Raw genomic sequence first — 27,273 nt, 5'->3', positions numbered from 1 at the left:
TGTCTCATCATATACACCTGTCACTGATCATTATACAATGTGTGTTACACAGCGTGTGTGATATATACAGCAATGTGTGACTCTATCACCTGTTATTACACCATAACCCTCTTATGTACAGACCACAGTCATTATAGTCTGATATTTACTCCAGATCTATCAGGCTGCACCGATGTTCCCTGCTAATGTCTCATCATATATACCTGTCACTGATCATTATACAATGTGTGTTACACAGCGTGTGTGATATATACAGCAATGTGTGACACTATCACCTGTTATTACACCATAAACCTCTCATGTACAGACCACAGTCATTATAGTGTAATACTCACTCCAGATCTATCAGGCTGTACCGATGCTCCCTGCTAATGTCTCATCATATACACCTGTCACTGATCATTATACAATGTGTGTTACACAGCGTGTGTGATATATACAGCATTGTGTGACACTATCACCTGTTATTACACCATAAACCTCACATGTACAGACCACAGTCATTATAGTGTAATACTCACTCCAGATCTATCAGGCTGCACCGATGTTCCCATCTAATGTCTCATCATATATACCTGTCACTGATCATTATACAGTGTGTGTTACACAGCGTGTGTGATATATACAGCAATGTGTCTCACTATCACCTGTTATTACACCATAACCCTCTCATGTACAGACCACAGTCATTATAGTGTAATACTCACTCCAGATCTATCAGGCTGCACCGATGTTCCCTGCTAATGTCTCATCATATATACCTGTCACTGATCATTATACAGTGTGTATTACACAGCGTGTATGATATACACAGCAATGTGTGACACTATCACCTGTTATTACACCATAACCCTCTCATGTACAGACCACAGTCATTATAGTGTAATATTCACTCCAGATCTATCAGGCTGCACCGATGTTCCCTGCTAATGTCTCATCATATATACCTGTCACTGATCATTAAACAGTGTGTGTTACACAGCGTGTGTGATATATACAGCAATGTGTAACACTATTACCTGTTATTACACCATAATCCTCTCATGTACAGACCACAGTCATTATAGTATAATACTCACTCCAGATCTACCTGGCTGTACCGATGTTCCCTGCTAATGTCTCATCATATATACCTGTCACTGATCATTATACAGTGTGTGTTACACAGTGTGTGTAATATATACAGCAATGTGTGACACTATTACCTGTTATTACACCATAACCCTCTCATGTACAGACCGCAGTCATTATAGTGTAATACTCACTCTAGATCTATCAGGCTGCACCGATGTTCCCTGCTAATGTCTCATCATATACACCTGTCACTGATCATTATACAATGTTTGTTACACAGCGTGTGTGATATATACAGCAATGTGTGACTCTATCACCTGTTATTACACCATAACCCTCTCATGTACAGACCACAGTCATTATAGTCTGATACTTACTCCAGATCTATCAGGCTGCACCGATGTTCCCTGCTAATGTCTCATCATATATACCTGTCACTGATCATTATACAATGTGTGTTACACAGCGTGTGTGATATATACAGCAATGTGTGACACTATAACCTGTTATTACACCATAAACCTCTCATGTACAGACCACAGTCATTATAGTGTAATACTCACTCCAGATCTATCAGGCTGTACCGATGCTCCCTGCTAATGTCTCATCATATACACCTGTCACTGATCATTATACAATGTGTGTTACACAGCGTGTGTGATATATACAGCATTGTGTGACACTATCACCTGTTATTACACCATAAACCTCACATGTACAGACCACAGTCATTATAGTGTAATACTCACTCCAGATCTATCAGGCTGCACCGATGTTCCCATCTAATGTTTCATCATATATACCTGTCACTGATCATTATACAGTGTGTATTACACAGCGTGTATGATATACACAGCAATGTGTGACACTATCACCTGTTATTACACCATAACCCTCTCATGTACAGACCACAGTCATTATAGTGTAATATTCACTCCAGATCTATCAGGCTGCACCGATGTTCCCTGCTAATGTCTCATCATATATACCTGTCACTGATCATTATACACTGTGTGTTACACAGTATGTGTGATATATATACAGCAATGTGTGACACTGTGGCACTATCACCTGTTATTACACCATAACCCTCTGCAGAATTGTCACAACTTTCGTCACAATGACACCTGGAGAAATAACTTGTATTAGGTGTACACATGTTAAGGTGTTTATTTCAGACCATGTATGTAACAGGATGTGTGTTTGTGGAAATGTGTGTTAATTTTTTTACTATTTTAGCCAATACCCCATAGGAAAGAAACCATACAGTACATTCCCTTATCACACATTGTCAAAGTATGACAAAACAAATGAATTCTAGAAAAGACTTACTCCACGCATACTGTGAATAATGTAGATTCTCCTCTCACATTGGTGTACTCTAAGATTTTGAAATGAGCAGATATTAATCCTCCGATAATGATGTCTCCATCTTGGTAATATTTATACTCAAACATAGATTTCTGTGCAGCCAGGTTACACTGAATGGCTGAGTCCTGCATTACACGTCTATAACATGTAACATGTAGTATGATCAGCCACATATAAGAGGCAGAGAACATGACAGACAAATCCATTATATAAACCAAATCTTCTCATTCTGTATAATCACTGACAGCTCTGCAGGTCCTCAGTACAGGGGATTATACAGTCACCAGCAGTTTATATACATTATCTGGGACTGATATAGACTCAGAGCTACAGCTGCAGGGTCATAAACAAGTGAATAATTAAAATCTCAATCTCAAAATAAAATCTGTTTGGTTGTGGTAATTATACAATCAGATGATGTTCTTTCTGTAATATCTCTGATCTGTCTTGAAAGAGATTTAATCATTAAACTCAAAAACGAATATTTCCAAGGCAAAGCCATCTTCACCAATGGTGTCCTCCCACATGGGGTCCTTTCACTGGGGCTCATTCTTTCCCAGTCTCAGTAGTGTATTAAGCCCCCAAGGATTACCAGATTGGAGTGAAAAGTGAGGAACCTCATCCCAAATGGACAGATGCGATGGAGGGTGTCAGGACTGCGGCTATTTCAGTACATAAAGATAGATTACTTTGTCCAAAGTTCCTTTGTGGTCATTGGAGGAGCTATCCTACTTGCTGGAGTTCTTCACATACAGGGAATAGAGAGTTAAAGTGATCATCTGTTTCCAATGTGTTGTCAGGTTGTGGGATTCCTAGGTTGCTCATTATTTTAAACCTGATTCCATTTGGGTCACATGTTCTGAACTTCCTATGGATTACAGACCTCTAGTATAAAGCCTGTTACTAACTGTGTCTCAGTATCTGTGCAATGTTGCTTTCAGGTCTTTCTTGGACTCCTGCCAGATCCCTGCTGTGCCTGTGGGTTGCTGTGGACTTTGCTATATCTCCACTCACGTTCCAGCTAAACTTCTGATACCAGTTACCAGCCGCACTACAGAGCTCAGCATAGCCATTGCCTCAGTATTACTTTCTGCTCCACTGCTGTGGTTTCACCTTTTGCTGCATTATTTACTTTGCCTGTTGTTTCTTACTCCTGTGGACATCGAACCCATCTTCGTTACAGTTATCAACTGCACTGTTACAGTTATCATCACCGCATTGCGGGGGTCAACCACGTTCTGGATTCTTGTCACACCGCAGGGCTCAACCTTGTTCCGTAACCACACCATTTCACAGGGCTCTACCCTTCTTCAACCTCCATTGCATCGCGGGGCTCAACCCGCTCCGGATTCTAGTTACACCGCAGGGCTCAACCCTGTTCTGGAACCTCACTGCATCACAGTGTTCAACCCTGCTTCAACCTCATCGCATCACAGAGCTCAACCCTGCTCTGACCTCACCGCATCACAGGGGTCAACCCTGCTCCAGCCTCACCGCATCACAGGGCTCAACCCTACTCTCACCTCATCGCATCACAGGGCTCAACCCTGCTTCAACCTCATCGCATCACAGGGCTCAACCCTGCTCTGACCTCACCGCATCACAGGGGTCAACCCTGCTCCAACCTCACCGCATCACAGGGCTCAACCCTGCTCTGACCTCATCGCATCACAGGGCTCAACCCTGCTTCAACCTCATAGCATCACAGGGCTCAACCCTGCTCCGTCTTTCACTGCATCACATGGCTCACTCTTCTCTGGATTTCCATCACTACAGGGTTCCCCCCTGGTGAAGCTCCTCTATACCATCCTGAGGTGTTAGCCTCACACTGGACTCGGGGTTCCCTACCATATTAGCTTTTCTATGTTAAAGACTATATATGGGGGGTTTTCTCCTATATTCATTATTGCTTATGTCAACCTCTATGTTGTGGAGACTTTATGTGAGATGTTGCTATTATATTTCTCCTGTGAATAAATTCTATTTACTTTTATTCCATGCTACCAAGATTTCATGAAAAGGTCATTCCTAAAGCCACCCCAGTTTATTGTGCCTAGTAGGCCTGCCTCCCTCCCTCCAGGAGTCTCAAGTGTCGGCAGCTGTGACAGTTTGCACAGACCTAAAAATGAATCCGGATCTGGAACAGGCTACTGGGGTACAGGTGCTTCATGGTTTGACCACTCATTTGGAAGTACAGGAAAATAGTTTGCAATGTCTACAGGATCTTTCCACACGTCTTGATAAATGTAAGATTCCTGTTGCAAGTACATCAGGGTTTTTTGCTTCTCATTTATATTTACCGACTTCTACCTCTTATGATGGTAATTCAGAAACATGTAGAGGATTTCTCAACCAATGTGAGATTCATTTTGAATTATTACCTCAAAGTTTTACCACCTCTCGTGTTAAAGTGGCTTATATCGTGTCATTATTGTCTGGTGCTGCTCTTGAGTGGGCCTCTCCTTTATGGGAGAGAAATGATGCCTTAATGTCTAATTACCAAGCTTTTGTTTCTACTTTCAAAAGGATATTTGATGAACCTGGAAGATCAGTGGCCGCGTCTGTGGATATTTTGCGAGAAAAACAAGGTACAGCTTCAGTTGGTCAGTATGTGGTTAGTTTTCAAACTATAGCCGCAGAACTTAAATGGAATAATGAGACATTAAGAGCAGCATATTGGAATGGTCTCTCTGAGAGACTTAAAGATCAGTTGGTGACTCTGAATCTTCCTGAGAATTTGGATGAGTTAATTTCATCGACTATTAAAATTGATCTGTGTATGCGAGAATGAGGGGTTCAGAGGAGTTGCTCTGAGTGTTCTAAAAGTTCTTCCCCAGTCTCGCTCTTTTCATAGTACATCTGATGAGCCTATGCAAATTAATAAAGCTAAATTGTCTGAAGTTGAAAAGCAATGTAGGAGACATTCTAATCTGTGCTTGTATTGTGCATCCTCAGAACACTTCTTTTCTAAATGTCCAATAAGGCCGGGAAACGATCGTCCCTAGTTGATGGAGGGGAAGTCAAACTAGGGGTACTTTCTAAAGTTTCCCCCAAAAAGGATTGTTTCATTTCTGTGAGCATTCCAGATATTAGTTCTTCGTGTCAAGAGTTTTCTGCATTGCTAGATTCTGGAGCAGCTGGCAATTTTATTTCATTGTCTTTGGTTCAGAAATTAAAAAATCCTGTTGTCAAATTAACCCGTTCTTTTTCCCTTTCTGCAGTTAATGGGACTAGAATTCTAAAGGATATGTTACACATCAATCAAAGTCTATGAAGTTGAGGGTAGGAACTTTGCATGAAGAAAGTTTAGAGTTTTTGGTATTACCCCTTTCTATGTATGATATAGTTCTTGGTTTACCATGGTTAACTCTTCATAACCCTCATATTGATTGGACTTGTTCTCAAATTCTTTCTTGGAGTCCTAAATGCAAATTAAATTGTTTGATTCCTGTGGTACGAATGGCTGAAGTGAAAGTAGATGTTCCACCTTCTCTCCCATAGCCTTATCATGAATTTGCTGATGTCTTTTCTGAGCAGGCGGCAGATGAACTTCCATCGCATCATCCCTGGGATTGCCCTATTGAACTTATTCCTGGTAAAATGCCACCCAAAGGTCGAGTATACCCTCTCTCTGTTCCTGAGACTCAAGCTATGTCGGAATATGTGCAAATTAACCTATGAAAGGGGTTTATCAGGCCTTCTTCATCTCCTGCTGGAGCAGGCTTCTTTTTGTAAAGAAAAAAGATGGTGGTCTTCGTCCGTGTATCGACTTTAGAGGTCTAAATGAGATCACGGTAAAAAATAAATATCCTTTGCCTCTCATTACAGAATTGTTTGACAGAGTTAAGGGTTCTCGACTGTTTACCAAACTTAATCTAAAGGGAGCTTACAACTTGATCAGAGTTAAAGAGGGTGATGAGTGGAAAACTGCATTTAATATGTGAAATGGCCATTATGAGAACCTCATCATGCCTTTTGGTTTATGTAATGCTCCTGTGGTGTTCCAGAAGTTTGTGAATGAAATTTTCCAAGACATACTTTATCAGTTTGTTATTGTTTATCTTGATTATATTTAGATTTTTTCCAGGAATCTTTGTGATCATCGTACAAATGTTAAAGAGGTATTAAGTCATCTTCGAGCTAGAAAACTTTATGGTAAGATCTCCAAGTGTGTTTTTGAAGTCCCAGTGATACCCTTTTTGGGGTATATCATTTCCGGTTCTAAACTTCAGATGGACCCTGAGAAATTAAAGGCTATTCAAGATTGGGTTTTGCCCACTTCATTAAGGTCTATTCAAAGATTTTTAGGCTTTGCCAATTATTACCAAAAGTTTATCAAAGCATTTTCAACGATTGTAGCTCTAATTACTGCTATGATAAAAAAGGGGCTTATCCCAAAGTGTGGTCCCCAGAGGCATTGGATGCCTTTCAGACTCTCGAAGATGCATTTTCCGTGGCCCCCAATCTAGTTCAACATGATATTGAGAAGCCATTTATGCTAGAAGCGGATGCCTCCACTTCTGGAGTTGGGGCTATTTTGTCTCAAGTGGCTGCAGATGGGAGAACAGTGTCTTGTGGATTCTTTTCCCAAAAGTTTTCTAGTGCTGAGAGTAATGACTCCATTGAGGAACAAGAGTTGCTAGCTATTAAGTTAGCTTTGGAGGAATGGAGATATTTATTAGAATATGCAAAGCTATTTTTACCGACCATAAAAATTAGTTGTATTTGAAAACTGCCCCTTCGCTTAGCGGCGCTGCATGTTGGGGAGGGGGGCGCTGTGAGCCCCTCAGCCTGACATAAAACCAAGGGGGGGCATGATCAGTGTAATCACCTCCCCCCATAGCCATAGGAGACTGCTGCAGCTGTTGCTAAGCAGCGGCAAGCAGTCTCCCACTGCAGCCCAGCACACAGTAGTGTGTGCTGGGCTGCTATGAGATAAGAGGGGGGTGGTGCCAGACCTGGGACCCTCTAGCAAGCCCGGTCAATTAGTACATGCCATTTTCCCTGCGATTTCCTTGCTGCGGATGAGCACAATGGCAGAAAAATTGGTCGTGGTGGCCATTTTCCGGTGTTTTGTGCAGGGCTGAGACACCCGACATGGGATCTCGGAGAGGTGAGTAGTAGATAATATGGGTGCAGGGTGTGTGGTGTGGGCTGCACAGACTGCACCCATAATAGATACGCCCCTGTTCTGCCACCTCCAGACTATTTTTGTCTCCTTTCAGTGTATTCCCTCTCAGTATTTCACTCTCTTCTACACACTTAGGGCTCTATTCATCATCACTTATTTTCACCTACTTTTGTGTAAATTAAGTGTCAGAGCTATTCATAATAAAGGTAATGCAGAATATATCACACATATCTCCTGCTTACCTTTCAGCCCCAATGTGGCCCGCTGACCCTATACACTAGTATTATGACCTAAATTCATCAAACTCCAAAAATAACATATTTTTGGAGTTTGACTGCATTAACTTATGCCATCTTCAGATGGCACATTTTCCCAGGCCACAGCTCATTTCCATTCAGATCCCTCCACCCTGCCCATTAAGGTCCAACTTTCCCTGTCCTGTGCCACCTCCCACCATATCTAGCCATTCCTGTGCCCCAAGGTCCAGCCTTGCCTGTCCTGCACTTCCTCTTGGTCTGGCGCTCTCTCCCTTGTGCCCCCCAGTTCCATCTTCCCTGCCCTGCATCCCCTAGGTCCAGTTTTCCCTGTCCTGTGACCCTCCAGTTGCTGCTCTTCCATATTCAGACATCACTGGTTTCCCATGCCATGCCCCCACCACCCAGCTTCCCCCTGTGCCCTTCACAACCACTTTTCCTCTTACCCTGCCCCTCATCTCACCACCCCTTTCATCTTCCACTTCTCCTTTCATCCCTTATCATCCTCTTTCTCGTGATGTGGAGAAACCGGAACATAGCAGGTAAGCACAATCTTCTAATTTAAGTATTTGTTCCCTCTAATGCTGCTATCACTGGCAAAAACCCTGATGGCAGTAACATTTGCCAGTTTTCCCATATGTTGTGCACAAGTATGGCACTTGTATCTCCATAATACGTATTTTCTGTGGATATGGCTTTTAACATACTGTATATACTGTATGTAGAATCGATGTGTCTTTCCCTTTTTAGTAGAGGGTTTGCAAATCCACCCTCAAGTTTTTTGGTTTTGCATTCAAGTACAAATTAATAAAAATCAATAAAGACTGCTAAAATGTCCTCATCCTAAACCCGAGTTTGGTTTTTAGATTCGATTTCCGAACCAGCAACAGATTAGAACTGGGAATCGGTTTGAACCAGGTCACAAAAGTGAATCCAAACCTTGACCTGGTTCTACTTGGAAGAGTCAGAACCCCTAAATTCGGATGTGTCCGGATTTCAGAAATCGGACCCACACATATCTAATATTTAGGGCAGAATTTATGAAGCAGCGGCTTCTGTAAGCTGCTGCTTCCCGGCGAGTTGCAGGTACATATTTAAACTGCACCCGGAGTCAGTGTAAAGCCCAGCGTGCTCTACACTGACTCCGAGTGCCGTTTAAAATATTCACCTGCAACCTGCCGGGAAGCAGCGGCTTACAGAATCTGCTGCTTCGTAAATTCTGCCCTTAGTATGGATTCTGGTGTACTGTGAGTGTGTGGGAATTTAAAGCAGTTTTTTCTCATATATTATTTTATTTGTATAGTTTTATATTTTATATGATAGATTGACACATTATATTAATACCCACCCCACATCCCAAAATGTAATATATATATTTTAATTGGTTTATGCACCAATTGATATCCCTCCCCCACTATGTGTGTGAAGAACAGCTTTGAAAATTATTCATGTTATAATTATGTCATGTTAAAGAAGTCCTGACCGGGCTGTGGAAATATAATGTACTGCAGACTCGAGAAATGTGTCTTCGAAGTTCCTTCCATACCATTTTTAGGATACATTATCTCTGGCTCTGGATTGGAAATGGACCCCAAAAAGGTGCAAGCGATTCTGAACTGGTCTTGTCCCACTGCCCTAAAGGCATTACAAAGACTTCACGGTTTTTGTAATTACTATAGGAAGTTTATAAAAGGATTTTCGTCTCTTGTGGCTCCCATCACCGCATTAACCCGTAAAAGGGCCATTCCCTCCCAGTGGCCTCCCGAGGCAGAAATGGCTTTTCAGATGTTGAAGCAGGCCTACATGACGGCCCCTGTCCTGAGACAACCAGGCACCAACAAGTCTTTTCTCTTAGAGGCGGATGCTTCCTCTGAGGCAGTGGGAGCTGTTCTCTCACAGAAATTTGAGGACAACAAGATCCACCCATGTGGGTTCTTTTCTAAAAAGAATTCTCCAGTATAGAGGAACTGCACCATTGGAGAACAGAAAAGTTTTGTCTTGTAAGCGGTGCACAAAAATTATTGATTACTATCATAAATCATTAAAACTTTATTAGGTATACTTTAAAAAGATGTCCCTTATTGCTGGTCCCATAGTGAATAGTTAGCACAAGCAGCTTCTGCTGATTAAAATGATATGCAGCATGCCTATATGCTGTGAGCAAGTGCAGGTGTATCTGCATGCGAAATGCTATGTTACACTGTCAGTGGCTGTAACACTGTAATGTAGCATTTTGCATGCAGATACACCCGCAGTCGCAAACAGAACATATGCATGCTGCAAATCATTTTATTTATTATCTATTTTATTAGATTTTTCAATTATGAATTACAGGTTAAACAATAGTGCAACATTAACACAATGTCTACATTATTTAACATCTAGGGAGAGACATTAAATATATATCTAAATGAGCATAACATACAGAGGATGTTGATCAAAGTTATAACAGATCCATAGCTCAAGTAACCGTAAAGCATCAATTAGATGTCAAAATATTATGACAATAACATGTCAAACTGGCACTACAATAAATGCTATAGAGTAACAGATGGGGGGAGATACAAAGGAATAAAAGGGAGAGGGGAGGGAGGGGAATAGAAAGTCAATGCTAGTAATACTCTTACAAGATAAACCATATCATATGACCATAGAAGTAGTAAAAAAAGAGATAAATAAAACATTTTCCCATGTATACACAGCTAGAACTGCAGCTGGAGATTGAGAAGATGAAACCAGTCAGTGAACTTGTACACTTTAAGAATAATTTCTTGAGAACATTGATCTAATTGGCCTATAAAGATTTTACAGTTATTGTAAAAAATTACTGCACCACTCTCTAAATCTGGGAAAGATGCTCGTCTGTTGAAATATAATGTTTGGAAAAGTTTCTGCTGGACTCCGATTAGAGTGGGGGGACCTGCAGCTAGTCCAGTGTATCCAAACACATTTTTTCAATATAGTAACAATCAAAGTAAGCAACGGTAAGGAAGCTGATTGAGGGCTATTAACATTCCAGTTCCGAAAATTAGAGCAGAGGCGTGCTAGGGGATCAGACTGAGCATGAAGAGAAAACAACGTATTTATATAATTAATAACTTTGTGCCAAAAATTTCTGATCTTTCTGCATAACCAGAAACAGTGAGAAATGAAGCCCTAGAAATATGGCATTTCACACATTCACCCGATTCTTCAGAGTTTATATGTCTACATTGGGAGGGGGATATATAGGCTCTGTGTGTCACTCTAATATGAACCTATATGAAGTGACAAGCCTAAAGGTACATATAAAAATGTTGGTTGTGAAGAGAAAATCATTCTTGTAGGACTGAGGACTTGTAGGACTGAGAACTAATAAATAACCCTACCAGGATCAAATACTTTTGAGTTGATGTCCAACCCTTTAATCTTCAAAAAAAGGAACATTTTTATTTGATAAAGATGGGGGAAGCATAGGTTTTCCCCATAGAGTGACATATGATGTAGCTTTGAAGTTTCTCTTCAATCTCTTGTTAATGTCAACCCAAGATAAATACTGTATGTGTCTTTAAAGAGAATATGTTCTAAAATAGTGGGAGGTATTTCTGAAGCTGAGGAGTGGAGTAAACCACTAGGAGCAAAAGGTTTAAAAATCTCTTCATCTAGTATTAGGTCTGTATAGGTGTTCCTCTGTAAAATCCAATCACTTATATATCTAAAAATGGATAAACAAGGAGTAGGCATGGAGATCAGGTATCCCTAGTTTACCACTAGTTCTGGTAGTCAACATTTTATTTTTAGCCATTTTGGATTTCTTCCCCTGCCAAATAAAATGGGATATAATGTGAAACAGTTGTTTATATCTCTATTGTGGAGATGTAAGGGGAGCATCTGCATGATATAAATAATCTTCGGGAAAATAATACTTTTTATCACTGCGATACGACCTAGGAGGCAAATAGGTAAATTCTTCCAGTTATCGAGCATAGTAGTTATTTTTTATATAACTGGGGTAAAATTAAACTTGTAAAATTGAGACTGATAAGCAGGTATCATTCTGCCTAAATATTTTAATGACTGGATGATTTGGTTAAAATATTTAGAAATTTGAGAAGAACTATAATAGGTGGTATAACCTAGTAAGGGAAGAATCTCCGACTTGTCAGTATTAAATTTATAACCTAAGATACAGCCAAATGATTCTATCAGACTCACAATTACAGGTATGGAGGAGACCGGATTTTAAATAAATAAAAGCATATCGTCTGCGAACAGGGCTACTTTCAGATCAACAGCACCAATTGATATACCTTGTTAAGATTGATAACGCCAGAATATGTGACCGTACATATTCCTTCAGCAATTCACATATATATATATATATATATATATATATATATGCATGCCTATGTCTTTCATTATTTTAATTTTAATTAAAAGTATATAGAAATGATCCAGTATATATATTAGTTGTAAGTTGCAGAGGACCGTCACGTGTCGAATGGCCGCAGGCCTAGAGATGAGGTTTACCCTCTCTCTAAAGTAGGCAGGTGTGTGTCTGAAGCAACAAAGCAACAGTTATTATTGGTTAATATTGTTTAATCTATAAGGTATAAGTGTTATTACGGAAATAGGTATAAATCAGAACTGTGGAAAACTATTTCTTTACTAGCAAAACAGAATCATGGGTTAGTTTAATACTAACAGACTAGGAGACAGTAGGTCTCAGATCTGTCTAAGCAAGGAGGGAGCTAATCAGGATAGCCTTGGCCTATAAGCGGTCACCAGTATTTTGAGAACATAGAAAGGAGATTATAGGTTTTGTTATGATTAAAACATATTATCAGTGAAATGTTTAGTGCGCATGAATATTGAATTAATTAATTAATATTCGCCATTTTAGAATATATTAGTAGCAGAGAGGAAAAAAAAAAGTATAAAAGATTGATCAAAAAGGGGAGGGGTCTGTCAGTCGGGCTGAGCAGGAGAGATCGTAGGTCGAGAGAGTCGCGGGGCGCTGGGCTGTAAGTATAAACAGGGCTGATTGTCACCTTGGGAGTCTATGCTGGGCATTGCAAATTATCATTTTGTTACTTTTGCTGAGGTAATGTTTTTTTTGGATTGTAAGTCTGCTTTGACAATAATACCATAATACATGTATAATTAATTTGCTTTTTGAAGTAAAATATTGTCATTTATTTTAGAGTTGGTATTGGTGTGAATTATTCCATTTCTTCTTATAATAAGTAAGGTTTAAAAATAATATCCAAAACACCTCGTGATGTCAAGATGGTGTAATTCTCAGAGCAATTGCAATTTGTTCAATGGCTATGGCAAAGAGAAGAGGGGAGATGGGACACCCTTGCCTAGTTCCTTTTTTAATTTGAAAGGTAACGGAAAGATAACCATTGCTAGAGATTTGGGATTTGGAGTTGGTATATAAAACTTTGAGCATTTGTATGAATGTTTCAGGGAATCTAAAGATAGACAGAGTCTGAAACAGGTGGGGCCAGGACACAAGGTCAAATGCCTGGATAAATCCAGTTTACTCTGTGTGTATGATATGGGGTAAGGCATCTTTTATTCTATAGGCTAAGATTTTTGTGAAAGGTTTATAATCTACATTTAACAAGGATATTGGATGATATGAGGCAGGAGATCTCTACCGGGTTTAGGGAGAACTTTGATAATGGCAGAGTTGAAGTAAGAGGGGATAGTACCACTGGAGATTATAGAATTTAATAGGGCTACCAATGGTTCTCCTATTTTTTGTGCGGGTATTTTGTAGAAATCACTATTGAACCCATCCGGTCCTGGAGCTTTGCCTGGCATCAGAGTCTGTATTGCTCCGAGAACCATGGGGAGGGTTATGGGTTCAATCAGTTTTGAGACAATACTTCAGGTAATTGGGGGAATGGTATTGATTCCCAAAATAATTGGGGAAAAGGGTTAGCTGAAGATGGAGAGTGGAGATTATCTGAAAGAGTGGTAGTAGTCATTGGTTTAGAGGCACGTGTGTGAGACAAAACAGGCAGGGCCCCTCCCCCTGCCCTCCCCCTCCCCTCCCATTCCCCTCCCATGTTTCTGAAACACCAGCCCCGCAGTGTCTCTCCAGTTCCACAGCAGTCCCTTTTTGTTTGTTTTATTCCCCCTGTCTCCCCAGCTAGCCCTCCTTTTGTCTCCCCAACCAGCCCTCCTTCTGTTTCACCAGCAATAGGATGATTACCAAGATCCCTGCAATGGTCCCTTGCGCCCACTTGTCACATTTCAAGTGGATACTCTTTTTCGAAAGCTTTTATAAGGAATATAATATAATTGATGGATTAAAAGTAAATTTAAATTGTATTTACATGTTTTCTCTTGGATCACCACGATTGGAATTATTTAAATAAAATGATAGAATTATGTGAATTATGAATTATTGTTGAATGTCCCATGCCCCATCTTGGAACACTTTTTTCTTCTCTTTGTATACATGTATCAGCTTGTTCCTGGGTGCACCCCTCTATAGTAATGATAATACATCAACATTTATTGGGGTAGGAAATTATACTATAAGTGTCTGTGTGGATGATTGAAAGTTCTTTAGATATTTTTGTTTGTTAGTTCTAGTGGGAACAGTTTTATAGGTTTGGTAAGCTAAGGTCAGGGAATGCTGAATGGCTAAGTAAGGAGGTGTAATCTTTATTGCGCATCTCTACATATGACTGGATTTCACCTCGTATTACTGCCATGGCTGTTTGCAGAAACAACTGGGGATAGAGTTGAGATGTGCTAGGTTATGTAGTCTAAATTCTTCCCAAACTAATTCAATTTGATGTCTTAATATAGCAGAGTGTGACAAGTAAAAAGGGAAGTTCCAAAGTTGATATGGACCTTTGTCTTTTGCCAATGATAGTACATGGTCTGATAAGACAATGGGTTCTATTGAGGTTAAGGAGATATTGGGTAACAAGGAGTGAGAGATAATAATGTAATAGGTCCTGGAGAATGTGACGTGGGGAGAAAATAAGTAAGTGTATTCTTGCGCTGTAGGGTTAAGAGACCACCATACATCAATTAATTGTAAATTTTTAGCTAACACTGGAACACCTACCTTGGGAAGTGATGGGGTATTTTTGTTAGTGTTAGATCTATCCAGGTATGTTGAAGACATGAGGTTAAAATCACCACACATAATAATAGAACAATTAATACATTTGGAGAGTTTAGTAAGAATATTATGATAAAATGATTTCTTATAGATATTGGGGGCATATATATTAGATAATGTATAAGGAGAGCCATAAATCAAAACCTCTGCAATTATATATCTACCTTCTGTGTCTATGTCAATGTTTTTCACCTCACAATTGAAAGATAGTTTAGCTAGAATATCCCCTCCTCTGGCCTTGGATGAATAAGGAGCAGTAGCTAAGACTGAGCATATCAACATGGTCATATTCAGGATTTTAGCCGAGACAAGGTGTATATCTTGCACAAAGTCCAGGTCTATATTCTGCTTGGAGTGATATAAAAGGACTTTTAGTCTTTTCGCTGGGAAGTTGACACCACCCGGATTCCAGGTGCCAAATCTAATTATAGACATGTCTCAAGCCGAAATCAAGAAAAGCAACATTATCAATACAGATAAAACACATATTACAGTCTAAAAGCTATAGTAGGTATGGAATACCAGTACTAGCATATAGGGAGGGAGACACATGAGGAAAGAGACTGAACAAGACAGGAGTGAATATGAAAACCTCAACGACAAATAAAGTATGCAATATAAACCATATTTCAAATTTAGACTTCTGGTGTGACATTTAGATAACAACACCACCAACTGGTGTGCACAAGAAAAAAAAAACATAGTGGGCTTGAGGTACAACAGGGCAAAATGAAGAAAGATATATAACTTGACCCAATATCTCATAATGAAGGCAAGAACAAAAAAATATGAGGACCAAAGACTTTGTTCAAATTTCAATATGGATTACGTACAATAGATAGATAGAGGACTATGGATGGTCATCTATAGCAGAATTATTGGGTTGTAAATCCTCTTGTAGGAATACTCCAGCATCTGCTGTATTAGTGAAATCTTTTTATATGTCTCCATCAAATATGCGAAGGTGAGCATTATAAATCATGGCAAAATTTCACAGCATATTGCTATTGATTTCGTGGTGGATCTTCCTCCTTCCTCACAATGTACTGTCAGTTGGACTGTGGTAGATTGATTTACAACAATGGCACATTTTATTCCTCAAACTAAACTCCCCACAGCAAAGGAGCTGTCCACTCTATTTCTCTAACATATTTTCTGACTACATGATTTACCGCGGGACATTGTTTTGCACCAAGGGACACTGTTCATTGCTCGCTTCTGGAAAGTCTTCTATTTTTCTTTAGGCATCAGTCCTAGTTTATCCTCTGGCTACCATCCCCAATTCAATGGGTAGACAGAGTGGGTTAACCAGTCTATCGAACAGTATCTCCGATGTGTTGTGTCCAAGTGCCATAATGACTGGGACAGCCATTTACCTTTTGCCGAATTTTCATTTAATAATTCATGTCACTCTTCCTCTGCAGTCTCATCTATCTTCTTTATCACAGGACTGCATCCCAGAGGAAATACTTTTGAACCTAATGCCAGGAGTCCATCATCTAAATCTTTGATTTCCTGACTCCGCTCCATCTGGAATAAGGTACACCATTGTCTCCTCAAAGCTTCTTTGTGTTCCAAGATGCTGGCAGACAGATGCCGGAAGCCATGTATTTGGTATTTGGTCTGGTTATCTGCTAAGATTATCAGTCTCCGTCAGCCTTTGCAGTAGCTCGGTCCTAGATATATCAAACCATTCCGGATAATTTCTCAAGTCAATCCTGTTGCTTTGTGGCTTAAACTGCCTAACATACTCACAATTAATAACACTTTTCACTGTTTCTTGTTTAAGCCAGTATTCTTCTCCTCAAAATTTAGATCTAAATGTCCTAGAAGACCATCTCCTGTGCTTGTTCAAGGTCAACAAGAGTTTGTGGTGAAGATTATAGACTTCAAGTTTAGGTGAGGATAGCTACATTTTATGGTGCACTGGAAGGGGTATGGACCTGAGGACTGTTCTTTGGTTCCTGAGAGGTATTTACATGCTCCAATGCTTAAAGAAAGATTTTTCTGGGACTTCCCCAACAAGCTAGATTTTAGGGGTACCTTAACTTCTCGTTAAGTGGGGCTACAGTTACAAATTGCCAGCGTACCTTGTTACTTACCTATGCACCAGATGTCTATCCCCCAGGTTTCCAGCCACTCTCCTGGAATTCTGCTCCTGGACAACTTACACGCCATACTGGGATGGCAACTCCAGTTGTTAAAATATTGAATCGCCGGACTATAGCATGTGATACTGGATCATGTTGATCCTTACCTGAGAATCCATGAATCACCTGCCATATATTCATTGGTTCAGCACCTTTCTGTAGCCTACTGGTCCACTGCTGGCTTGCCGGCAATAGCATGTCTTTACTATATGTGTCCTTCTGGTTCCTGCTAATTGTGGTCCTGCTCATCTGTGCTTGTTCTGCTGTGTTTATAAGTACTCTAGTCCTACACTCTCAATCCATCATCTAGAATGTTCATTTATTGCTGCCTGCTGTGTTCCTGGGTTTGTCCTGTTCCTTCCATCTGAGCCCACAAGGCTGCATCTCAACCTGTTACCATCCTGGCTCTCAAAGCTGAATCCTGGCTATCTATCCACACCACAGCTCACATGGCCTCATCTCAGTCTGTTACCATCTTGGCTCTCAAAGTCGCATGCTGGCTGTCTAGTCGCACCACAGCCCACAAGTCAGCATTTCAGCATGTTGCCATCCCAACTCTCAAAGCCACTTCCCTGCTGTCTAGACAAACCTCGGCCTACAAAGAAATTGAAACATAGAAACATAGAATTTGATAGCAGATAAGAACTACTTGGCCCATCTAGTCTGCCCTATTTTTAAACCTATTGTTACCTCAACCCTTATTGATCCTTTCTTCTTCTGAAGGATATCCTTATGTTTACCCCAGGCATGTTTAAATTGCTCTACTGTTTTACCACCTCTGATGGGAGGCTATTCCACTTGTTCACTACCCTTTCTGTGAAGTAATTTATCCTCAAATTTGAACCTACCACCCTCCAGTTTCTGAACATGTCCTCTTTTTCTAATGGTTCTCTTTCTTTGAAGAATGTCTCCTTCCTTTACCTTGTTAAAACCCTTTATATATTTGAACATTTCTATCATGTCCCCCTTTCCCTTCTCTGTTGTAAACTATACATATTAAGATCTTTTAGTCTTTCCTGGTATGTTTTGTGGTGTAGACCTTGCACCATTGTGTTGCCCTTTTTGTACATGGCCACTTCTAAGCCTGTTACTACTTTAACACAAGAAGCCACATTCTGGCTGTCACAGCCACACCTCAGTCCTCAAGTCCGCATCTCAGTCTGTGTAAATACTGGCTCAATAGCCGCATTGGGCCACTGGCCACCTCTCAGCTCTCTAGACATATGTTGGCTGCCCTAGCCACTTCTACTATGAAAGCTCTGCCCAGTAGACTTCATTGAGGGTACCTCACCATTCCAATCCTCAACCAGTCAGATAACATCAAGTGGCCCTAGGTAATCTGTGTAAGCCTCTACTATCTGGAGTTAAGTCCAGGTGGCTGCCTAATTACAGGTAAACGTATCCATTTCTAAAGGAACAGTGGGTGGCTGTTTTTGGTGAAGACCTCGCCTCAATGGTACCAGAAGTCTTACATGCTGAATCCTAAGAGACCTGTGAGAATAGACCCTGCATTGGGCACTTCTGCATCCACATCTGAATCAGGCACACAATGACTTGTAAGAGGTATTTTTTTTTTAAGGGGGCAGCTAGGACAGTGGAGGAGATCACTTTGAATAGCTCCAAGATACATCAACTTATTTACATACTGTAAACCAACTTACAATACATTTAAGTTTATTTAAACAAAAAAGTTATTAAATTGCATAAGTATAGAGTATGTGATGTTTTATACATAAGTTTTCTCCAGAATCATTTTCCTGGAGTTAAGTTCAGGTTTCATAAGCAGAATATACAGCTTTGGGAAAAATATACAGCACAGAACTCCAGCACATGACGTCAATATGGCGAATATCTCCACAGCCACCGCATCTTTCCCTTTGGTGCTCAGATAGGCCGGGATCATTGCAATCCAGACACTGCAGAACACCAGCATGCTGAAGGTGATGTACTTGGCCTCATTAAAACTGTCTGGTAATGTCCTCACTATGAAAGCCAGAACAAAGCTCACAACCGCCAGAATCCCCATGTAACCCAACCCAGAGTAGTACCCAATCACTGACCCTTCATTACACTGAATGATGATCATTCCCTGATAGGAGTGAAGGTCATACTCCTGGTAGGGAGGAGAAATAGACAGCCAGATTCCACAGATCAGAGCTTGGACAGAGGAGCACACAATCACCACATAATTAGACACTTTGAGTGTGACCCAAATCCTCCAGTGACAGCCAGGTTTGGTGGCTTTGAAAGCAATGCAGACAGTGATCGTCATGGCCAGTACAGAAGAGACAGCTGTGGAGAAGAAGATCCCAAATGACGTCTGTCTCAGCCTGCAGGTTATGTCCACTGGCCGACCGAGGTACAAGAACACACAGAGGAAGCTCAGCAAGATGGAGACCAGGAGAATGAAGCTTACAGCCTGATTATTGGCTTTCACAATGGGAGTGTCCCAGTAATAAATAAAGCTCCCTAATATAAATAATGTTATGGCAGAGAAAGATGAAGATGTTACTGCAGAAATTAGTACCACAATGTCCTTCTCATATGACAGAAAGTCGTACGATTTGGGAATGCAGCTCACTTTTCTCCCATCCGGCCATTCTTCATCAGGACATTTATGGCAGATCTCACTGTCTGTAATTAAATATAACAACAACACATTAATTGTGTGTCCAATTATGTTGATCATAATAAAACAATTAAAGAACATCAAATTCCAATAAACATCAACAAAAAATAGCCTTCATGCTTTTTCTTGACCTTTGGCAATCGGATATATTTCATATATATTCTATCTATATATAATATATTTACTTGTATACTATACTGAGGAGTTATACAGAGTATACTATGTAAGTATACTACCTATGTGTCTTTCATATGAAATATGAGGTGTGGCTATTAAATAACCAGACTGATGCTTTAATTTATTTCTAATTATTTAAAGTATATTTTAACTCCATTCCCCTTCTATGTGCTCCCCTTCTATGTGCTCCCCTTGTGCATCCACACACCGCTGTATTCTTATTTCCCATTGGTCAGAGCCGCACTGTAGCTCATTATCTGTCAGCTGTCTGAGCAGCTCAGTCGTTTTCTTCTTTACCTATGATGTAACTGATGCAGAATGGGTTATTTTGATCCATGTTTGACTTTAGGGAAAAGAAAGAAGTCACAGGGTGCTGGGTCTGGTGAGTATGGAGAGGGCTCTAGCACCACAATCTGTTTCTCAGCCAAAAACTGCGGCACAGAGGATGAAACCATCTTTCCAGAACTCTGGCTTCTTTCTTCTAATTCTCTCCCTCAAAGTTACTAGAACATTTTTGTAGTAATGTTGTTTCACTGATGCACCTTCCGGTACCCAGTCTTCCAAAATAACACCCTAGATATCAAAGAAAATAGCTAACATGGCTTTTCATTTGGATTTGCTGATGTACTTTCTTCATTCTTGGTGATGATAGTATTTTCCAGTGCATGGGCTGGCGTTTTGTCTAAGGATTGTACTGGATGTTCCATGTTACTTCAATTACTTGAGTTTGTTCCAAAATGTTTGTGCAAATTTGCTTTCAATTTTCTTACTGTGAGAAGCCTTATAACCATATTAGCAAAAACTTTTGTCATGATAAGTTCTTGATGCAAAACTTGCATAACAGTTTCTTTGTCAATGTTTCCATTTCTGCTATCATTTTGATGCTAAATTGATGATCAATTCAAACAGTTTTCTAAATTTTTTCCAAAAGTTAATTTCTTTTTGATGTGCAAGGCCTTCCAGGACATGGATCATCTTTGACATCCTCACGGCCATTGATAAATCTTTTGTGCCACTGTGTACACATGTGCACGTGACATACATTCTGTCCCGTAAGCCTTGGTTAGAATTCAGAAAGATTTTATGGGCGTTTTGATAAATTTAATTAAAAATCATAAGTTAAAACATTGCTCTATATATGAACTAAGAATTTTTACAAAACATGGGAAATACACAATTTCTTTGAATGACGTGTGACAGCAAACTATCTGTGTGAGAGGAGTGAAGCTTTCAAAACTGTTTTGGGATAGTCCAAGGTCAATGTTCCCCACTCCCTTTGCAGTGTACAAGTACAGTCTCGTTATTTAATAGTCACACCTTGTACAGTACATCACTGTTGAAACTCAATAAAGTTTAATCAGTAGCGGGAAAATTGACATTACCACAATATGGCATTTGGGTTGGTTAGAGCATCCCGATGGTCAGAATTCTGATGGTCGGAATACCAATGGTGGAAATGGCAACAATTTTTCGGTAAGTATTCTAAGGCTAACCCTAACCCCAACCGTAACGCACCCCTCCCCACAGCCTAACCCTAACCATTCCCTCCCAGAGCCTAACCCTAATCCACCCCTCCTGCAGCTTAACCATAACCATTCCCTCCCACAGCCTAACCCTAACCGTCCCCTCCTACAGCCTAACCCTAACCATTTCCTCCTGCAGCCTAACCCTAACCATCCCCTCCTGCAACCTAACCCTAACTGTCCCCTTCCCAAAGCCTAACCATAACCTCCCCTCCCAACAGCCTAACCCTAACCCACCCCTCCCCACAGTCTAACCCTAACCATACCCTCCTGCAGCCTAACCCTAACCCACCCCTCCTGCAGCCTAAATCTAGCCCACCCCTCCCCACAGTCTATCCCTAACTATCCCCTCCCACAGCCTAACCCTAATGCCTAACCCTAACCCTTACCTCCTGCAGCCTAAACCTAACTGTCCCCTCCCACAGCCTAACCCTAATAATTATCATTTGAAGTTGTCACCATTTTGACCCATCGGGGCCTGTAGTCGGTATAGTGATCATCAGGATTCTGGCTGTAGTGATGCTGACTACATCCCATGATGGGCGGTGTGTTAATAATGTGGAATTTTATACCTTAGTGTGAGTAACTCTTCTTCCTTTATCACTGAATGAACTGGTGACATGAAGAACTTTGTTTTGTGCCATCTGTTCATTCTTTTAATTCTATAAAATTTCTTCTATCCTGAGCACATTCCCCATAGCAATTGTAGCCTATAACTCTTCCTGTGTGTGACACATCCCTACCTGTAACATTGGACATTTCCCCCCCAGAACACGGGACACAGTCATAGCAGCAGACATGGAATCCTCCATTAGAAGCTTTTCTGTAGCCAGGAGAACATCTGTCATTGCACCGAGATCTGGGGACCTTATACAGGTAGTTAAATGTAAAATATGAATTGAACTTTAGATATTAGAATGTCACAACCTGTCTCTCTGTTCTATATATCATATTCACATATTGGGTGGGATTTCCCATCTCTAAACTCTGCACCTGTTCATATTGAAAGGGAATGAAGTCCCGGCAGCTGTATATCCCGATGCCAGCTGGCTGAAGTGAGAAGATCCTGACAAGGCAGGTAAGTACCCTAACCCCTTGCCCTCTCCCTCTGCCTAACCCTCCCTTACTGGTTTGTAACTGTATCCTCTCCACAGGAGTGCTTAACCCTAACCCTTCCCCTTGGGGTGTTTAACCCTAACCTCCCCCCAAAACCTAACCATAACCCTGCTACGCTCCCTAAACCTAAATCTACCTGCGTCTAACCATCAGTCGATCTGTGTAAATATCAGCAATGCCTAAATCTTGGAATCTGGCCCATAGATTGTAAGCTCCACTGGGGCAGGGACTAATGTGAATGGTTAAATATTTACTGTAAAGTGCTGTTGTTATTTTCACATATTGCATGAGGGTGGTCTCAAATATGTTTATCAATGTATGCACACGCATACTCTACAGGCAATCACAATGTTTGCACGTGCATACTCTACAGGTGATCACATGTTTGCACAAACATACTCTACAGGTGATCACATGTTTGCACATGCATACTCTACAGGGAATCACATGTTTGCATGTACATACTCTACAGGTGATCGCGTTTGAAACTGCAAATATTGTTCGGTGACACTGCCGGTCAAACTGCAGAGTAAGTTTGTTGATATGGAGGATGATCAAATGAGAGGAGAGCAGGAACCATATACTAGTATTGCAGCTGCTGCCGGCAGTCAAGTTGACGATGGAAGGTGTCAATGTCATCTATGAAGTCTGATGCCCACGGGCTTAAGTCAGGGCATTTAAAATCAATCAAGTAATGTTTTACAGTGTTAAAGAAAAAAAATTAAAAGCTAAGTTAGTTGCAGAGAAACAAAAAATTGGCAATATGCCATTTGCAACATAAAGTGGTATGGAAAGGATAAGGCCTTGGCCTTTATTTATGACTGGTGGTTCTGCATTTTAAAATAATGTCTTCCTTTCTACTTGATGAGGATCCTCCTTCCACCATTTGTGTGCCCTCTGCAAATGTGGGTATGAGCAGCACACGTCAACCTGCTGACGTAGAAATCAAGGATGCTTCTTTGGAATTGCACCAGGAGAATGAGGAGGATATTTTTGTAGTTGGCACTAACAAGGATGATGAGTATGTTGATGCCGAGGATGTTATTTGTGTAAATCAGACAATGTTGTTGCCCATGGTAGGAAAAAGCCCATTGACAAAAAATCCACTTCTCATGTGTGGAATTATTTCCAACCAAATCCAGACAACAGTTATCAAGCCATTTATAATGTTTGCCAAGGAAAATTGAGAAGAGTTAAGGACCTTAACCAGCTAGGAACCTCCTACCTGTTACGTCACTTGCAGTGCATTCATCATATTCCAAAGTGTATACTAAATTCAGAAACTTTGGCTAAAAATTTAACAATCAGTCCAGTGTCACCTAGCTGCTCCCTTCTCTCTGTTAGATCCAAGCGCCTGCAATCTCCACCACTAACACCTGCATCATCAATATCCTCATTCATGATTGGAAGTAGTCCTGCTGCATTCAATTTCATAAGCATGACTGGCTCCTCTCCTATCTGTGATTCCTTAGAAGGATCCTTGAGTGCTAAGCCTGTTGCTGCTGCTGTGAGTGGATCTTCATCCCAGAAGGGGACCAGGAAGAAGACTACTTTTAGTAGTTTAACAAAACAATTGACTGTCAAACAATCCTTTGCATGGGGGAACAAGTATGACAGCAGTGGCGGATTACTGACCGATTACTGACACTATGCTGGTTTTAGATGGCATCCACTATCCACCATTAATGCAGTGGGTTTTAGACAGTTAATTGAGGTCATATGTGCCCACTGCCATGTCCTTTCTAGCTTCCACTTCTCTAGATTATCAATTCCCAGTCTGTACAAGGACAGTAAGAAAAACCTTATTAGTGTCAACCAAAATGCCATTGTACCCACTGTCCATTTAAACACAGATATGTCGACAAGTGGGACAGGGTAAACTAAAGATTAAATGAGTGTGACAGCCCACTGGGCACAACAGTGCAAACAGCAACAGCAGCATCTAACAAATGCCAGCTCATTCAGAGGCAGGCTACTCTGTGTATCACCGGTTTCACTAAGAGGCATTCCACTGAGAATCTCTTTGAAAAACTGATGGAAATCATTGCAAAATGGCTTACCCCACTTGGACTCTCCTCGGGATTTGTGATTACTGACAATGCCAAAAATATTGTGTGAGCATTACATCTGGGCGAATTCCAACATGTCCCATGTTTTGCTCACGCAATTAACTTGGTGGAGCAACATGTTTTTAAAAATGACAGGGGTGTGCAGGAGATGCTCTCAGTGGTCCAAAAGATTTGTGGACATTTTTGACATTCAGCAGCTGCGTGTCAAAAATTGCAGCACTAACAAGTACTGTTGAATTTGCCCTGCCATCAGCTGAAGCAAGAGTTAGTAACTAGGTGGAATTATAACCTCTATATGTTTCAGCAGATGGAGGAGCAGCAAAAGGCCATCTGAGGCTACACAATGGCCTATGACATAGGGCAGTGGTTCCAAAACTTTTTTGAATGATGGCATTTTAGAGTATCAGCACTGTTTTTATGGCAACCCTAAGCCAAATGATTGTTATTGAGAAATTCAGAAAAAAATGTAGTAAATTAAATTGTGCTTACCTGTAATCTTTAGGTTCAGTTATGTGGTGGTGGACAGGTTTGCACTTCTGTTTGTTCACATATTTAAATTACATTGACCATAAATAATTTGATTTTGTGCTAGAACACCAACCTGAGGCACCCCTACAAGTGTCCAGAGGCACCACAGGGTGCCTAGGCACACAGTTTGGGAACCACTGACATAGGGAAAGGAGTGGGAATGCACCTTAGTCAAGTGCAGTGGAGAATAATTTCCATGTTGTGCAAGGTTCTCAACCCCTTTGAACTTGACACATGAGAAGTTAGTTCAGACACTGCCAGCTTAAGTCAGGTCATTCCCCTAATCAGAATTTTGCAAAAGCAGTTGGAGAATCTGAAGGAGGAGCGGAAATGGAGTGTTTCCACTAAGTATGTCGGACTTGGAGACCAAGCCCTTCAGTCGCTTTGCCAGGATCCTAGGGTTGTCAATCTCTTGAAATCAGATCACTTTATTTTGGCGACCATACTTGATCCTAGGTTTAAGTCATACCTTGTGTCTTTCTTTCTGACGGATATAAATCTGAAGAGATGCAAAGAGCTGTTGGTGAAAAAAACTGCCAGCTCAAGCAGCACATGACACGGCAGCATCTCCTCCTTCAGTTTCTGTGGCTGTCAGGAAAAAAACTAAATTTGCCTAAGAGACCCACTGCTGGTGGTGATGCAGATCAGTCAGCAAAAACCTAATGACATCTGGTTGGGTCTGAAAGAACTGCCTACAATGAGTGACATGTCTACCGTGACTTTGTCTGATACGGTCACCATTCAGAGAATGGTGGATGATTATTTTAGGGATAGCATCCAAATAGTCCTGTCAGACAGTCCATTTCACTACTGGCAGGAAAAAGAGGCAATTTGGAGTCCCCCTCACACAAACTGGCTTTGCTTTACTTAAGTTGCCCACCCTCCAGTGTGTACTATGAAAGAGTTTTCAGCGCAGCCTGGAACCTTGTCAGTGATCAGCGTAGGAGGTTACTCTCCCAAATGTGAAAAAGATGATGTTCATCAAAATGAATTAAAAATTCCACAAGGAAGACATTTACCAGCAATTAGGCGCCTGTAATGGAGGATTCCAGCAGGGGCAAATTGATACAGTGTGAAGAAGAGGATGCACACACTAATGGGAATGATGATGATGATGACGACGACGACATCTGATCTTACCTATGTTGTAAAGCCAGTTTGTGTATGGGATCATTGCCACCAATGTCCACTGCACATTGGCAGCTTGTTTTGTGGAGGTCCAAACAAACCAATCATTTCAGCCACAAGTGGCAATCCCTGTCACTGAAGTGATTGGTTTGTTAAACTGTGAATGTCCTGTTTCATATATACAGCATAAGGGTGGGTTGGAGCCCAAGGACAATTCCATCTTGCACCTTTTTCCTTTCCATTATGTGATGGTTGCTATTGAAGTCATTATATGTGAATTACCAAGTGGTGTATTCCACCTTATAAGGTATACCTCCAGCACATAGAGGGTGATAAGTCCTGGTGAAGGATTTTTTATTTGTACCATAAAATGACTGCACTAGAAGGTGCTGTTGTCCACCTCTTTGCATATATATATATATATATATATATATAATGTATGTATATACAATACATGTGGGATGTAATTGGCTACCTCGGTTTCAGAATCTCGCGATCCCTGACATCCCGACTGTAAGTTTTAGGCTTTGGGTTAGGGTAGGGGTTAGGCACTAGGGGCAGGGTTACAGTTAGGCTCTGGGGGAGGGTTAAAGTTAATCTGTGGGAGGAAAGGTGAGGGTTAGGCGGCAGGGGAATGGCTAGGGTACTTAACTGCAGGTGTCAGAAAGCCACTTTTGGTATTCTGACTGCCAGCAACCCGACCATCAGGGATCTCATACCCAACCCATAGTAGGGGGAAGGGCCCTTAAAAATTATGCTATGAGGCCCAAAAATTTCTAGTTATGCCCATGATATGAATTATAACAGTTTAAATCCCCTATAGAGCATCAAGCACCCATTGATGGTCCAGGCTGGTGTCAGCAGCAGCATTTCTAATTTTTTCATATGTATGTATATTTTTTTTCCTTAAGGGCTGGGACCAGGGACAGCCTGGGGCTCTAGATCAGCCCTGGCATTATTCTCTGTTTGCATGCTGATGGCACACTCATGC

The 27,273-nt window shown here is 40.9% G+C and overlaps 1 protein-coding gene across 1 annotated transcript; it reads right to left on the bottom strand.

The window, feature by feature from the left end:
• Window positions 1-18,838: 18,838 nt before the first annotated feature.
• On the bottom strand, window positions 18,839-27,010 carry LOC148481529 (vomeronasal type-2 receptor 26-like). Its single transcript, XM_088453286.1, has 3 exons — window positions 27,002-27,010; window positions 22,185-22,308; window positions 18,839-19,746 (listed from the first exon to the last, which is right to left on the bottom strand). Exons 1-3 carry the CDS (start codon window positions 27,008-27,010, stop codon window positions 18,839-18,841), a joined length of 1,041 nt encoding a protein of 346 aa, XP_088309412.1.
• Window positions 27,011-27,273: the final 263 nt, after the last annotated feature.

This window comes from Taudactylus pleione, unplaced genomic scaffold (assembly GCF_031769625.1).
Source record: "Taudactylus pleione unplaced genomic scaffold, aTauple2 ptg000575l, whole genome shotgun sequence".
In the NCBI taxonomy this organism is placed as follows: domain Eukaryota; kingdom Metazoa; phylum Chordata; class Amphibia; order Anura; family Myobatrachidae; genus Taudactylus; species Taudactylus pleione.
This window is presented reverse-complemented; position numbering and strand designations above follow the sequence as displayed.

Excerpts from the sequence above, each read along its gene's own strand:
- LOC148481529 (XM_088453286.1), bottom strand. Across the intron at positions 19,747-22,184 it reads GGAAATGTCCAATGTTACAG|ACAGTGAGATCTGCCATAAA; the intron begins GTAGGGATGTGT and ends ATTTAATTACAG.